Source organism: Equus caballus, chromosome 11 (assembly GCF_041296265.1).
Source record: "Equus caballus isolate H_3958 breed thoroughbred chromosome 11, TB-T2T, whole genome shotgun sequence".
Taxonomy (NCBI): Eukaryota; Metazoa; Chordata; class Mammalia; order Perissodactyla; family Equidae; genus Equus; species Equus caballus.
Genome location: NC_091694.1, coordinates 61,079,405 through 61,095,685, shown reverse-complemented (window position 1 = coordinate 61,095,685; position 16,281 = coordinate 61,079,405). Strand labels below are relative to the sequence as shown.

At 44.6% G+C, this 16,281-nt stretch overlaps 1 protein-coding gene across 1 annotated transcript in view; it reads right to left on the bottom strand.

The window, feature by feature from the left end:
• Nucleotides 1-14,991, bottom strand: part of TNFRSF13B (TNF receptor superfamily member 13B) — a 40,064-nt gene extending 25,073 nt beyond the window's left edge. The window contains exon 1 of the mRNA XM_070226616.1: nucleotides 14,870-14,991. Coding sequence (XP_070082717.1) covers nucleotides 14,870-14,930 — 61 coding nt within the window. The 5' untranslated portion in view covers nucleotides 14,931-14,991. The remainder of the gene's footprint in view (nucleotides 1-14,869) is intronic.
• Nucleotides 14,992-16,281: the final 1,290 nt, after the last annotated feature.

Below are 16,281 nucleotides of genomic sequence, written 5' to 3'. Positions count from 1 at the left end.
AGAAGAAAATAACCTACAAAGGAACCCCTATCAGGCTTTCAGCAGATTTCTCTGCAGAAACTTTACAGGCTAGAAGAGAGTGGAATGACATATTCAAATCTTTGAAGGACAAAAACTTCCAGCTAAGAATACTCTATCCAGTGACAATATCCTTCAGACATGATGGAGAAATAAAAACTTTCCCAGATAAACAAAAGATAAGGGAGTTCATAGACACAAGAACACCTTACAAGAAATCCTCAATAAGGCCCTCATACCTGGGGAAAAAAAAAAAAGGAGAAAAGGGTTAGAAATCACAAAGTAAGGAGATAAATAGGTATACAAAATCAGAAAATTGTAGCTATACTTCAGAACAGGTTAGCAAATACTTAAGTATAGCATTAAAGATAAAGGGAAGGAAAACACCAAAAACAAAGATAATCTTGTCATTTTAACCACAATCTGACAACACAAGATGGAATAAGATGTGAGAAAAGCAACTTAGGACGTGGGGACGAAAGGGACTGAACCCAAGGAAATAAGAGGCCATCAGAAAATGGACTATCGGGGGCCAGCCCCATGGCTGAGTGGTTAAGTTCATGCGATCCACTTTGGTGGCCCAGGGTTTCATTGGTTCGAATCCTGGGTGCAGGCATGGCACCACTCATCAAGCCATGCTGAGGCAGCATCCCACATGCCACAATTAGAAGGACCCACAACTAAAAATACACTACTGTGTACTGGGGGGCTTTGGGGAGAAAAAAAAATAAAATCTTAAAAAAAAAAAAGAAAATGGACTATCTTATCTATGAGACTTTGAATACAAACCTCATGTTAACAACTAAACAAAAAAGCAGAACAGAGACACAAATAATAAGTAAGGATAAAGCAAAGAAACACAACATTAATAACTACATAACTCAATTGGTAGACCAAAACACACAGGATGAGAAACAAAGGAAATGCAGGAGAACTGGAAAACGAGTCATAAAATGGCAGCATTAAGCCCTTATATCTCAATAACCACCCTAAATGTAAATGGATTGAACTCTCCAATAAAAAGACACAGAGTGGCGAGATGGATTAAAGAACAAGACCCAACAATATGCTGCCTCCAGGAAACACATCTCAGCTCCAATGACAAACACAGGCTCAGAGTGGAGGGATGGAAGACGATACTCCAAGCTAATGACAAACAAAAGAAAGCAGGCATCACAATACTTATATCAGACAAAGCACACTTCAAGATAAGACAGGGAAAGAGAGACAAAGAGGGGCAGTATTTAATGATAAAAGGGACAGTCCACCAAGAAGACATAACACTTATAAATATCTATGCACCCAACACAGGAGCATCAAAGTTCATAAAGCACCTATTAACAAACCTAAAAGATATTAATAATAACACAGTAATTGTAGGGGACCTCAACATTCCATTCACATCAATGGACAGATCATCCAGACAGAAAATCAACAAGGAAACAGTGGAATTAAATGAAAAGCTAAACCAAGTGGACTTAATAGATATATACAGAACACTCCACCCAAAAACAGCAGAATACACATTCTTCTCAAGTGCACATAGAACATTCTCAAGGATAGACCATATGTTGGGAAACAAGGCAAGCCTCAATAAATTTAAGAAAATTGAAATAATAACAAACATCTTTTCCGATCACAATGCTATGAAGCTGGAAATTAATTAGAAGAAAAAAGCTGAGACAGAGACAAAGATGTGGAGACTAAACAACAGGCTATTGAACAAGCAATGGATCATTGAAGAAATTAAAGGAGGAATCAAAAAATATATGGAGACAAATGAAAATGAAAACATCCCATACCAACTCACATGGGATGCAGCAAAAGCTGTACTAAAAAGGAAATTCATTGCAATACAGGCATACCTTAACAAACAAGAAAAATCCCAAATAAGCAATCTCAAACTACACCTAACTGAATTAGAAAAGGAAGAACAAACAAAGCCCAAAGTCAGCAGAAGGAGGGAAATAATAAAAATCAGAGCAGAAATAAATGCTATTGAAACAAAAAAGGCAGTAGAAAGGATCAATGAAACAAAGAGCTGGTTCTTTGAGAAGAGAAATAAAATTGACAAACCCCTGGCCAGACTTACAAAGAAAGAGAGAGAGAAAGCTCAGATAAATAAAATTAGAAAGGAAAGAAGAGAAATAATAATGGATACCACAGAAATACAACAGATTATAAGAGAATACCACGAAAAGCTATATGCCAACAAAAATGGGCAATCTAGAGGAAATGGATAAATTCTTGGATTCTTACAACCTCCCAAAGCTGAATCAAGAAGAAATAGGTAATTTGAATAGACCAATCACAAGGAAAGAGATTGATACAGTAATCAAAAGCATTCCCAAAAATAAAAGCCCAGGACCAGACAGCTCCCCTGGGGAGTTCTATCAAACTTTCAGAGAGGATTTAATACCTATCCTTCCCAAGCTATTCCAAAAAATTAAGGAAGATGGAACACTTCCTAACACATTCTATGAGGACAACATCACTCTGATACCAAAGCCTGACAAGGACAACACAAAAAAGGAAAACTACAGACCAACATTGCTGATGAACACAGATGCAAAAACCCTCAAGAAAATATTAGCAACTTGAATACAGCAATACATCAAAAAGATCATACACCATGATCAAGTGGGATTTACACCAGGGACACAGGGATGGTTCAACATCCACAAATCAATGTGATACACCACATCAACAAATTTTGGAATAAAAACCACATGATCATCTCAATAGATGTAGAGAAAGCATTTGATAGGATCCAACAGTCATTTATGATAAAAACTCTTAACAAAATGAGGATAGACGGAAATTACCTCAACATAGTAATGGCCATATATGACAAACCCACAGCCAACACTCATACTCAATGGGCAAAAACTGAATGCCATCCCTCTGAGAACAGGAACAAGACAAGGATGCCCACTATCACCACTCTTATTCAACACGGTACTGGAGGTTTTGTCCAGAGCAATTAGGCAAGAGGAAGGAATAAAAGGAATCCAAATAGGGAGGGAAGAAGTGAAACTCTCACTGTTTACCGACAACATGATCTTTTATATAGAAAACCCTAAAGAATCCATTGGAAAACTATTAGAAATAATTAACAACTACAGTAAAGTTGCAGGGTACAAAATCAACTTACAAAAATCAGTTGCTTTTCTATACTCTAATAACGAACTTACAGAAAGAGAACTCAAGAATACAATTCCATTTACAATCGCAACTAAAAGAATAAAGTATCTAGGAATCAATCTAACCAAGGAGGAGAAGGACTTATACAATGAAACCATAAGACGTTATTGAAAGAAATAGATGATGACATAAAGAGATGGAAAGACATTCCATGCGCATGGATTGGAAGAATAAACATAGTTAAAATGTCCATACTACCCAAAGCAATCTACAGATTCAATGCAATCCCAATCAGAATCCCAATGACATTCTTCGAGGAAATAGAACAAAGAATCCTAAAATTCATATGGGGCAATCAAAGACCCAAATTGCTAAAGCAATCCTGAGAAAAGAGAACAAAGCTGGAGGAATCACAATCCCTGACTTCAAAATGTACTACAAGCCACAGTTATCAAAACGGCATGGTAGTGGTACAAAAACAGGCACACAGATCAATGAAACAGAATTGAAAGCCCAGAAATAAAACTGCACATCTATGGACAGCTGATCTTCGACAAAGGAGCTGAGAACAGGAATGGGGAAAAGATAGTCTCTTCAATAAATGATGTTGGGAAAACTGGACAGCTACATGCGAAAGAATGAAAGACCACTCTCTCATGCTGTACATAAAAATAAACTCAAAATGGATCAAAGACTTGAAGGTAAGACCTGAAACCATAAAACTCCTGGCAGATAATACAGATAGTACACTCTTTGACATCGAACTTAAAAGGATCTTTTTGAATATCATGTCTTCTCAGACAAGGGAAACAAAAGAAAAAATAAACAAGTGGGACTTCATCAGACTAAAGAGCTTCTGCAAGGCAAAAGAAACTAGGATCAAAACAAAGAGACAAACCACTATTGGGAGAAAATATTTGCAAATCATATATCTGACAAGGGGTTAATCTCCATAATATATAAGGAACTCACACAAGTGAACCACATAAAAACAAACAGCATGATCAAAAAATGGGCAGAGGATATGAAGAGACATTTTCCAAAGAAGATAGACAGACGGCCAAGAAACACATGAAGAGATGTTCAACATCACTAATCATCAGGGAAATGCAAATCAAAACTACAGTAGGATACCACCTTATGCCTGTTCAAATGGCTATAATCACTAAGAGTAAAAATAACAAATGTTGGAGAGGGTGTGGAGAGAAGGGAACCCTCACACACTGCTGGTGAGAATGCAAACTGGTGCAGCCACTATGGAAAACAGTACGGAGATTCCTCAAAAAACTAAAAATAGAACTACCATATGACCCAGCCATCCCACTACTGGGTATCTACCCAAACAATCTGAAATCAACAATCCAAAGTAACATATGTACCCCCATGTTCATCACAGCACTTTTCACAATAGCCAAGACATGGGAACAATCCAAGTGCCCATTGACCGATGATCGGATAAATGCTGCAGGAGATCATAGCAGCATTCTTGCTAGGCTTTAAGCCTACTCAAAATAAATTCCAAACGCATGGCTGGGAGGTATATGATCTGCTGACTATCATAATTATTATACCAGATTGCTTGTGCTTTGGAATCTCAGGCCAGAGGGGAGTATGTTATCGAGCATGGAGGCAAGGGGCTTAGGAATGCGGGGCCCTTGCAGGAACAGAACACTGTCTGCATACCTTGCTGATTGTTCTTAAGATACTCCCCAAGGGAATGACCTGGGATGGGCTGGTGTGCTTCAGAGGGATGAAGGATAGAACCTTTGGGCTTTGGCTTGAGTATCCCTGCAGGCATGAGTTTCTGCTATTGTACATGCCTGTGATTCTTTACCCGCAAATAAATATGTGGTGATCCGAGGGACCTCACCTCAGTCCTTGAGACTGATGGTCCCCTGGCCCATTGAATATATAGATTGTGTTCTGTTTATTAATTCTGTCTGCTCCTTCGGCTCGCTGCCTAGCTGGTCTCGGCAGCAGATAAAGAAGATGTGGTATATATATATATATATATATACAATGGAATACTACTCAGCCATAAAAAAGATAAAATCATCCCATTTGCAACAACATGGATGGACCTGGAGGGAATTATGCTAAGTGACAGAAGCCAGACCGAGAAAGACAAACACCAGATGATTTCACTCCTATGTGGAATATGAACAAACACATGGACAAAGAAAACAGTTCAGTGGTTACCAGGGGAAAGGGGGTGGAGGGTGAGCACAGGGAATGAAGGGGAGCACTTATGCGGTGACAGACAAAAAATAACGTGGAATTGAAATTTTACAATGATGTAAACTATTATGAATTCAATAAAAAAAAATTTTAGGGGTTGGCCCGGTGGCACAGCGGTTAGGTTTGCACGTTCCGCTTCTCCACGGCCTGGGGTTCGCCAGTTTGGATTCCGGGTGCGGACATGGCACCGCTTAGCAAAAGCCATGCTGTGGTAGGCGTCCCACATATAAAGTAGAGGAAGATGGGAATGGATGTTAGCTCAGGGCCAGTCTTCCTCAGCAAAAAGAGAATTGGCAGTAGTTAGCTCAGGGCTAATCTTCCTCAAAAAACAAAAAAATTTTTTTAAAGACACTATCAAGAGGGTGAAAAGACAACTCACAGAGTGGGAGCAAATATTTGCAAATCATATATCTGATTAGGGATTAATATCCAGAATACATAAAGAACTTCTCCAACTCAATAACAGAAAGACAAACAACCCAGTTTAAAAATGGGCAAAGGACTTGAATAGACATTTCTCCAAAGAAGATATACAAATGGCCAACAAGCACATGAAAAGATGCTCAGCGTCATTAGCCATCAGGGAAATGCAAATCAAAACCACAGTGAAACACCACTGCGCACCCATTAGGATGGCTATTACCAAAAATGGGAAAAATAACAAGTGTTGGTGAGGATATGCAGAAATTGGAAACCTCATATTGGTCATGGGAACATAACATGGTGCGGTCACTGTAGAAAACAGTTTGGCAGTTCCTCAAAAAATTAAACATAGAGCTACCATATGATCCAGGAGTTTCACTCCTAGTCAGATACCAAAAGAACTGAAAGCAGTGATTCAAACAGAGACAATATTCATAGCGGTATTGTTCACGGTTGCCAAAAGGTGGAAAACCAAACTGTTGATGAACAGATGGGAGGATAAATAAATTGTGCTATGTATACACGTACACTTGAATATTGTTCAGTTATTAAAGTGAACGAAGTACTGATATTCAACACGGATGAGCCTTGAGGACACTGTGCTGAGTGGAACAGGCCAGTTACAAAGGGACAAATATATGTGATTCCACTCATACGAGGTAACTAAAGTAGGCAAATCGGTAGAGTTAGAAAGTAGGTTAGAGGTTACTAGGAGCTGGGGGAGAGGGGAATTGGGAATTATTATTCAATGGGGACAGAATTTCTGTTTGGGGTGATGAAAAAGCTTTGGGTATAGATAATGGTGATGGTCGCAAAACGCTATGCATGTACTTAATGCCACTGAAGTGCACACTTAAAATGACTAAAATGGTAAATTTCATTATATATATTTTACCACAAAAAAAACAAAAGAAGAAGAAGAAGAAAGTAAAACAATGCTTCAAATTTATGATAGAAAATTATTTTCAATCTAGAACATTACATGTTATCAAGCAAGTATGGGCACGAATAAAAATATAATGACACACACAAGATCTCAAACATTTTCTCCTCCCTCCCCGCACCGTTCCCAGGCAGCTCCCGGGGGACGTGCTCCGTTGCCTTAGAGCACGCCCGCGTTCCCTCCGCGTGCTGGAGAGTGAACACAAAAGCGAGGAGGGGAGGAAAGCAGGGTCCATCTCAGCCAAGAGGCGAAGGCAGGATTTCTCGGAAGGAGGGTGAAGGAGGTCTCCCCAGGGACAGCTGCCCGTGGGCGTCGGGGGAAACCCATCCCAGACGAATCAGGAGAAAAGAGGAAGGAGTGTCTCCAACGAACACGTGCAAACAATAGATAAGAGAGGATGTTCGACCACTTGCCAGGCTGGACCTGTCCCAGAGCTGGGGCTAACTTATTGATGCATGCAGAGAAAACTGAGGAGTTGCCAGCTCCAGGAAAATCACAGTGCACGGATGGCTCAGCTGTGAACAAAGTTTACATTGTCATAAATACGTCAACAGCTACCAATGACTGACTCAGAGGCCTTGGCTTGTGTCACTTGCGTGCGGGGAGACAGTCATTAGACCATCGTCAATGAACAAAGGCAATGACAGGAAGAGAGAGGAAGGAGACGGGACAGAGAAAAAACGCAGAGGGTTTTACATTTCAGGGCAAACCGATTAGCTGGCAGGAAAGAGGACCGTCTCTCCTTGAGCACCTGTGTTGGCTAGGGGGATCCAAGACAACTTCAGTTGCTCATGGATTTTCTGGAAACCCCTGAGGGCACGAGTGTGGGCAAAGGTGCCAGGCTGTCTGGGTGTAACGTCTGCTGGTCCTCCCACATCCACCTGGGGTCACTATGTCCACCATGGGGACAGCCCCTTCCTTGCGTCAGAACTGCCCCTAGCCTACACGGATCTAAGTAAACACCGCTCTATGGGAGGCTGGGTGGAGGCGACACTGTGTGTACACAGATGTAAGGTGATGTAAGAGTTAAGTTCTCATCTTAGAAAGCAGGAAATAATACAGAATGTCTAAAATGGCAAAGTTAAGCACCAGCAGTGTGAGCATATTATCTTCTGAGGCTCTCTGAGGACAAGCTGGTGAAGCAGCAGGCAGCAATGGTCGGGAACCGCTGGACTATGAGGCCCGGGTCCAGCACCTCCAGCTGTGTGACCTTGGGTGGCACTGCACTCTTTGAGACCCAGGTTTACCTCCCTGTCAAATGGGGTCTATGGCTCGCTTCACGGGGCCATGGTGAGTGATATCTGCATGGCGAGGGCTGTGCTGAGCATGCTGCTGAGCACATTAGTAGAGGCCTCCCCCTCCTTGAGCCGCTGCCCATGTTAATATGGCCGCTCTCCACCCCCCAGAGTACTGCCCTGGCCAAGGCCTGGACCTGGGGAAGGCAAAAAGACGAGGGCCAATGCCTGCCACAAGGGGCTAAGCCACTTCCCTCTCTCTCTCTGTGGTGGGCAGAGGGCTCTCAGCCCCATGAGAAAGGAGCAGGAAGACGGAAGTGTTGGCTCCTCATTCTTCCTCTTTACAAGATGTGACTTGAAAAGAAAGGACATTAAAAGCTTCAAGACAGGAGAAATTTCTCATTCCGTCTTTGAGCAAACACAACGTGAGCTGAGGGCTACAAGCCAGGCTGTCATGGGTGGGATGGGGGAAGGAGAAGATTCCAGAGTGAAGAGATGGGTGTGCGCCCTGAGGAGGCCATAGCCTGACACCTGGGTGACACGCTGGAGAACTGACAATGGCCGTTTTTAATCATGAAGGAGGAGGAGGAAGAGGTGGGAGAGGGGGAGGGGAAAAGAAGGAAGAGAAAAAGGTGGCTTTTCGTTTCAGTTAGCGGTGCATAATTTCTCACAGGCTTTTTTGAAATATTGAAAATAGCTCTGAGCCCTACCCCTGCCAGCCCCAGCCCCACCCCAAGCCAACTTTCAGGGACTCCATTCCACGCTGGATCTAAAGTCAGAACTACATTATGGCCTGGGGGACTAGTCAAGTCACTTGCTTAGTTTCTGTTTATGAAATAGCGGCCTATTTCTACCCATTGTGATTTTTGCCTCCTGTTAGCTCATTTTGAAAAGTGATTTGCCTCAGTTCAGTGACAGAATGTGTGTGAGAGCAAAGGGGCCCGTGGCGGGGAAAGCACAGCTCTGAGTCACCGCCGGGTCAGCTGGGGAGAGGACCTGGGCAGCACAAAACTTGGTGTTCTTTCTCTGTACAATGGGAATCTCAGCCTTTCCCTTGCAGAGGAAGATTTCCCAAGGACATGCACATGATATGCGTGTAACTGGCCCAAGATATGGTTGCCAAGTGGTAGTTATTATTTCGATATAAGTGGTATAAAATATAATGGGTTACTTATAACCATTTTATAGTAATACAAAATGATTACAATATTAATAGCAGTGGTAATATCACACGAGCACTCCAGGCCTGGGAACTGTTCCCAGAACCTCAACTCATGGATCAAGCATCACAGCTTTCCAAACACTTGTCCCCATTGCCGCCTCATCACCGTGCTTCTCCTCCACGCCGTCTCACCTGGGCCTTGCTGGACGATTGTGTGGCCTGAGCACCCTTTCCCTGCAGATGCTTCTTCTTTTGTAATTTGCCATTTGGGGGAGTTGCCATTCTGCCTCCTTACACTGTCTCATTCATCTCTGAATCCAGTGCCTTCCACAATACAGGCACATAGTAGGTGCTTGGTAAATGCTCATAAATGACCCAAAACCTTATACCTAATTGTCCTCAGCAAAGACTTGTGGAATGAACAGCAATGCATTTTCTTGTCCTGTGTTACAGGCTAGGGTAATATTTTAGTTTTATTCTGCCCTCCTCCCCTGTCTGCATTTCCTGCACTCAAGCAGGACTCAGGGCGAAGGTGTCCTGGGGGAGGGCGGGGTAGCGGAAATCCTAGCTGTCGCTTTCAAAACTTAGGTGAGAGAATTCTTGGCACGAATTGACTGAGCCAGAAAACCAGCACAGAAAATAATTTCCCCTAGATTAAAAAAACAGCCCAGTCAAAGATTTAAATGTGAAAAAGAAGAAAATTATTAAAAATTCTAAAGAAGAAATCATCTGATAATCTCTTTATAACCTTGGGGTATAAAAGGCCTTCTTAACAATGACCCCAAATCCGAAATCTATAAAGAAAGATTGATAAAATAGATGACACAAAACAAGGATACAACCAAACAAAAGACTTCTGCATGGCAGACGACACTCAAGGGAAGTCCAAAGACAAACGAGAAATAGGAACAAAACATTTACAACTCAGGTCTACAGAGTCAACAGAAAGAAAAAGACCAGCCAGCCAGCAGACAACGGGGCAAAGACGAAGAGACAGTTCACAGACAGGGACAAACAGCACAGAGATGCTGGTCTCGGTCCAAAGGGACGGGCAGATTCAGACCGCCCTGACGCGATCCTCCCCCAGGAGACTGTGAAAACTCCGGAGGCTTCACAACACCTTCTGTTGGCAAGGTCATGAGGAAGTGCACTCTCATTGAGAGAGGGAGAGGAAACAGGAACAGCCCTGAGGGAGGGCAATCGGGCAACACTGGTCAAAACGCTGATGTGTTCACCCTGCACACAGTGGTTGGAGCCAGGATGTGCCCCAGAGCCTTAATGATAAATCCACTGCAGCGATCTTCGTAACAGCAGACAACTGGAAATAACCCAGGCGTCAATCAAAAGAGGACCGACTGAGTAAACTATAGTACATTTATACCCCGGACTGTTATGCAGCTAGTAAAAGAGGAATGAGGAAGCTCTTTATATATTGCATGGAAAGAACTCCAAGATATATTAAGTGGAAAAACAAAAATAAAAATAAAACAAAGTACCTAACAGCATGACTCATAAGCTCCTTTTCTTTTTCTTTCTTTCTTTCTTTCTTTTTTTTTGCAAAAAGGGGGAAAGTCCTAATCTATACTTATAAGTGTTGGCATATACATAAAGAAACACTGTAAGGAAACATAAGAAACCAAAGACAGTGTTTTAAATAAAATACTTAGGAATAAATTTAACAAAAGAAGTGCAAAACTTGTACATTGGAAACTACAAAACACTGTTGAAAGACATTAAAGAAGACCTAAATAGATGGAGGGACATCCCATGTTCATGGATTGAAAGACTCGATATCATTAAGATGCAACACTCCCCAAACTGTTATACAGATTCAGTGCAATCAATCAAACGCCAAGCTGGATTTCTGAAGAATTTGCCAAGCTGACCCCAAAATCATACGGAAATGCAAGAGACCCAGAAGAGGCAAAGTGATCTTGAAAAAGAAGAAGCAAGAGGACTGACACTCCTCAATTTCAAAACTTACTACAAAGCAATAGTGAATAAGACAGTGTGATGCTGGCATGAAGATAGACGTAGATCAATAGACTAGAACTGAGAGTCCATAAATAAAGCCTAACATTTATGGTCAATTGATTTTCAGCAAAGGTACCAAGACAATTCAATGGGAGAAAGGATAGTCTTCAAGAAATACTGCTGAGACAACTGAATAGCCACGAATAAAAGAATGAATTTGAATCCCTACCTCACACCATACACAAAAATTAACTCACTGTGGATCTTAGACCTAAATGTAAGAGCTAAAACTACACTTTTAGAAGAAAACAGGAGTATATCTTCATGAATTGGGGTTAGACAATGACAACTAAATACACAAATGATTAAAGAGAAGATTGAGAAATTGGTCTTCATCAAAATTAAAAACTTATGTGTTTCACAGAACACCATCAAGAAAATAAAAAGACAGTTCACAGACATGGAGGAAATATTTGCAAATCATATATCTGAAAATGGATTTGTATCCAGAATATGCAAAGAACTCTTATAACTGAATAACAAAAAGACAGCCCAATTTAAAAATGGATTAAGGAGTTAAATAGACATTTTTCCAAAGAAGATATATGCTAATAAGCACATAAAAAGATGCTCAACATCATTTTTCATTAGAAAAATGCAAATCAAAACCACACAGAGTACCTACTGAGAAGGGTATAATGACAAATGCAGGCGGTGACAAGTGTTGGCAAGGGTCTGGAGAGACTGGAACCCTCAGGTATTATGCGGGACTTTTTTTTTTTTAAAGATTTTACTTTTCCTTTTTCTTCCCAAAGCCCCCCAGTACACAGTTGTGTATTTTTAGTTGTGGGTCCTTCTAGTTGTGGCATGTGGGATGCCACCTCAGCATGGCTTGATGAGTGGTGCCATGTCCGTGCCCAGGATCCGAACTGGTGAAACCCTGGGCCACTGTAGCGGAGCGTGCAAACTCAACCACTCGGCCACAGGGCTGGCCCTGGGATTTTTTTTTTTAATTCTCCCCAAAGCCCTCCAGTACACAGCTGTACATTCTAGTTGTGAGTGCCTCTGGTTGTGCTATATGGGACGCCGCCACAGCATCCTGACAAGTGGTGCCATGTCCGCACCCAGGATCCAAACCGGCAAAACCCCGGGCTGCTGAAGCGGAGCGTGGGAACTGAACGACTTGGCCACCGGACCGGCCCCCATTACGCGGGATTATAAAACTATGCAGCCACCTGGGAAAACACTTTGGTGGTTCCTCAAAATGTCAAACACAGAACTACCACACAACACAGCAATTCCACTCCCAAGAGAAATGAAGACATGTCCACCGATACTTGCACACAAATGTTCACAGCCAAACAGTAGAAACAATCAAATATCCATCAACTGATGATTGGATAAATAAAATGTGGAATACCTAGAAAATGGAATATTATTTGGTGATAAAAAGGAACGAGGGGCTGGGCCCTGTGGCGGAATGGTTAAGTTCACACTCTCTGCTTCAGCGGCCCAGGGTTTCACCAGCTCGGATCCTGGGCACGGACATGGCACTGCGCATCAGGCCATGCTGAGGTGGCGTCCCACATGCCACAACTAGAAGGACCCACAGCTAGAATGTGCAACTATGTACCAGAGAGCTTTGGGGAGGAGAAAAAAAAAAAGATAGGCAACAGATGTTAGATCAGGTGCCAATCTTTAAAAAAAAAAACCAATGTGAAAAGCAGGCAAATCTATAGAGACAGAAAGTAGATTAGTGGGAGCCCAGGGCTGAGGTGGGGAGAAGTGAGGAGCGACAAGGTTTCTTTCTGGGTATGAAAATGTTCTGAAATTAGATTATAGTAATGGTTGCACAACTCTGTAAATATACTAAAAAACACTGAATTGTACACTTTAAATGGGTAACTTTACAGCACATAAATTACATCTTAAAAAAGCCGTTTGTTGTGGGGGAGGCGAGAACTGAGCAGGCGGAGGAGAAGCAGGCAAGGAAAGCTTTCTATTACACACCTTTTTGTACTTTCTGAGCTTCCAACCACGTGACTGTACTATACATTCAAAAAGCAAATTTAAAAAAACAAATGGATCAAACAAAATTCAAAAGAGACCCTTGACTGTTCCCTCATTTGGGGCTAAAAGAGGGAGAGACTGCTACCCACCCCAACCCACTGGGGAGTGATGGTTGGGCGGACAGTGGGTTAGATCAGACAAGGGCAGCCTGCGTGCGGTGTGCGGCCCGGCTCCCTGGTGCCCGTAGCCCAGAGAGCGGCCGGAAGGGACAGTTCTCAGAGGCCTGCCTGTGCCTCCTCACGCGTGCGGCTTGTTAATAGGCGCTGCACCAAGAAAGACCTCTGTGGTCAAATCAGTGTGGAAAATGCTGGGTTCAAGAAAGTCAAAGCGTGTTTTTTTGCCTGGAGCCCTTCTCAGAGGCTTGCTCGTGACTCTTCAAGAAGGGCTCTGGCAGCTTCAACGTGCTTCTGCGTTTTTGAGGGACATCTGGTGGAACAGAGGCTCTTCTTCATTTTACAGCTGAAGGGAGCCCAGAGAGGCGGAGGGGCTCATCCAAGGTCACATAGCGAGTCCGTGAGAAGCAGAAGCTAGAACTCCCGACCCCCAGCCAGGGCTGAGTCTGCTGCATGAGGCAACTCCCATCAGCGCCAGGTCACAGTTCTGACTGGTTCCCAATCCGTGTCCGGGGCCCAGGGCCTTTCAGCCCGTGTCGAAACAACCTCTGCTCCCTGCCCCGGTCAACTCTCTCCGAGATTTTCTACATTTGAGCCCTGAGCTGAGGATACGTCTGAGGAATCAGAGAAGAGACACGCTCCCTACACGCTGTGTGGGGGACAGAGCAGACTGTGCACCCGTCACCCCACACCCCCTCAGACCCAGCCTCAGGCCCCGTCTGCACAGGGACCACTTGGATCCTTCCATCTGCTTAGTGACCTATGCTTCCAGGTTTTTGCTTTCGAGCAAACCTGTCCTGATAGATGATCCCACTTCTTCAACAAATAAGCAGCAAGGAAAAAAAATGGGAACTGTGTAAGAGTAAAACCTGTCACCAAAGGTACACTGTGGGCTCTGTTTGACCCTGATGTGAGCAAATCCACCGGAAAAGACACGGAGGAGACAATGTGGAGTGTCTGAACCCCCGCCGGCTGCTTGAGAGACGGAGGGACGGTTATGGCATGATGGTTAGTTTTTTTGGTTTTGTTTTTAGGAGATAAATCCTGAGTATCTACAAATCAGACAATACGATATTTGGGATCAGCTTTAAAATGACCCGGTGGGGCTGGAAGGGGAAGCCGGGGGCGCAGGTGACGGGAGGTTGGTCACATATCGATAGACGTGAAGCTGGGTGACACATGCAGGAGGGTGCATTAAACTCTCCTCCTTACTTCTGCCTGTGTCGGCTTCAAAATAAAGTATTTTTTAAAATGTCCTGGCCAGCCTGGCTCTGGGTCCTCGGCCAGCTTGGGGCAGGGAGTCTCAGAGGGGATTGCTGCCCTGTGGCTGACCCTCCGGCCCCAGCTCCTCTCCTGGAACACAAGGCACAGACCCCAAAGCCCCCAGACTCGGGGCTCTCCACGTGCGGGGGCCTGTGGGCGGCCCTGGGCTGCCCGAGCTTGCCCATCTGCTGCAGGTGTCATGCCCACCGAACCCCACGGAGCCCATGCGGCGTGCCCCCCACCAAGCCCTTCTCGCTCCCACCCACCCACCTCCCCAGCTACTCACACCGCTCCTCCCGGTCCGCCCGGCTCCGGCCACCTCGCCTGCTGCGGCCCAGGCCACTCATTACTCAGGACGTTTATTATTAGCCTTGCATTTGATTAGTGCCTGGGCTGCACTTCCTGGGTTTTCCCCGCAACCTGTAGGATGTAAATCAGCGGCACCCCATCCCCGCCCCGCGCCTGCGCGTTCTGTCTCAGGTGCTGAGGTGGGTGGACTTGGCCTGATGCTCCAGGAGTCCTGTGTGGCGCTGCCCGCTGAGCCCCCAGGCATGCTGCTCCCGGGGCACAAAGCAGGGAAGGCCTGGCCCTGCCTTGGGATGAGGTGTAAACTGTGGTACTGCCCAGATCTGGCCCTGAGCTCCCACCTGGACCTGGTCTCCTGCCCCAGGCTCAGCCGGAGTGAACCAGCTCTCCAGCCTTCAAGCACTGCCCAGGTCCTTCTCTCGTCCTGGACAACCGTTTCCTATCTCATTGCCCCGTCATCGCCTCTTGTTCCTTCTTCGGGCTCAGCTGAGGCGTCACCTCCTCTTGGAGGCCATCTCTGATTGCCCCAGGCCAGGTTAGGTGGCCGTTCTCTGTGCTTCCTAAGCCCTGTCCTTACCCTATCAAAGCACCACAGATGCTGCTGCTAGAGCGTGGGTTCGAATCTGGGCTCGGCCACTGACCAGCAGGAAGCCTTGGTGGCAGTTTACTTAACGTCTCTGGGCCTCCATTTTCTCTTCTGTAAAACTGGCGTGATAACAGTAACTGTCTTATGGGTCGTTATGACAATGAAGTGAGTTAACACACAAATTCTTAGAGCAAGGTCTCGGCACAGAGTAAGTTCTCACTAGATGATACTGAGGGTTAGTACCATAGCCCTGTGAGGATAGGAAGCCCAGTGGCTTAAGGCTAGAGTGGGACGGATTCAGAATTCAGAGAGCCCGGGGCATTTAGGAAGGAAGCTCTGAGGCATGGGAAGGAATCCAGCAGGTGGAGGGAAGGAGGGCGGGCCTCCAGGCAGCGGTCAGGGCAGGAGGGACAGGAGGGGGCTGGAGGGGGCTGGAGGGGGCAGGAGGGGAAAAGCAAAGGCCAGTTTGCATGATGATGAGCAGAACAGGAGAGAAAATGCAAATGGCTGGTAACCCTGAAAAAATGCTCAATCTCGTCAAAAAGCAGAAAAATACAACTTAACAATGAAAAACTAACTTTCAGCCATCAGGCTGGCCAAGTCTTCAAGCTGATGGTGTCGAGTGCTGGGGGTGAGCTGGGGAAATGTGGGTGCATGCCCTGCTGCAGGGAGCCGGTCGGCCCCACCAGTTCAGAGGGCAACCTGCTGGGGTCAATTAAATGTGGAACAAACGCCTAACCCACGACCCAGACATCCTTCTCCCTACGCCACAGGTGCAAGAGGATGTTTAGCAAAGTGTAGTGAGT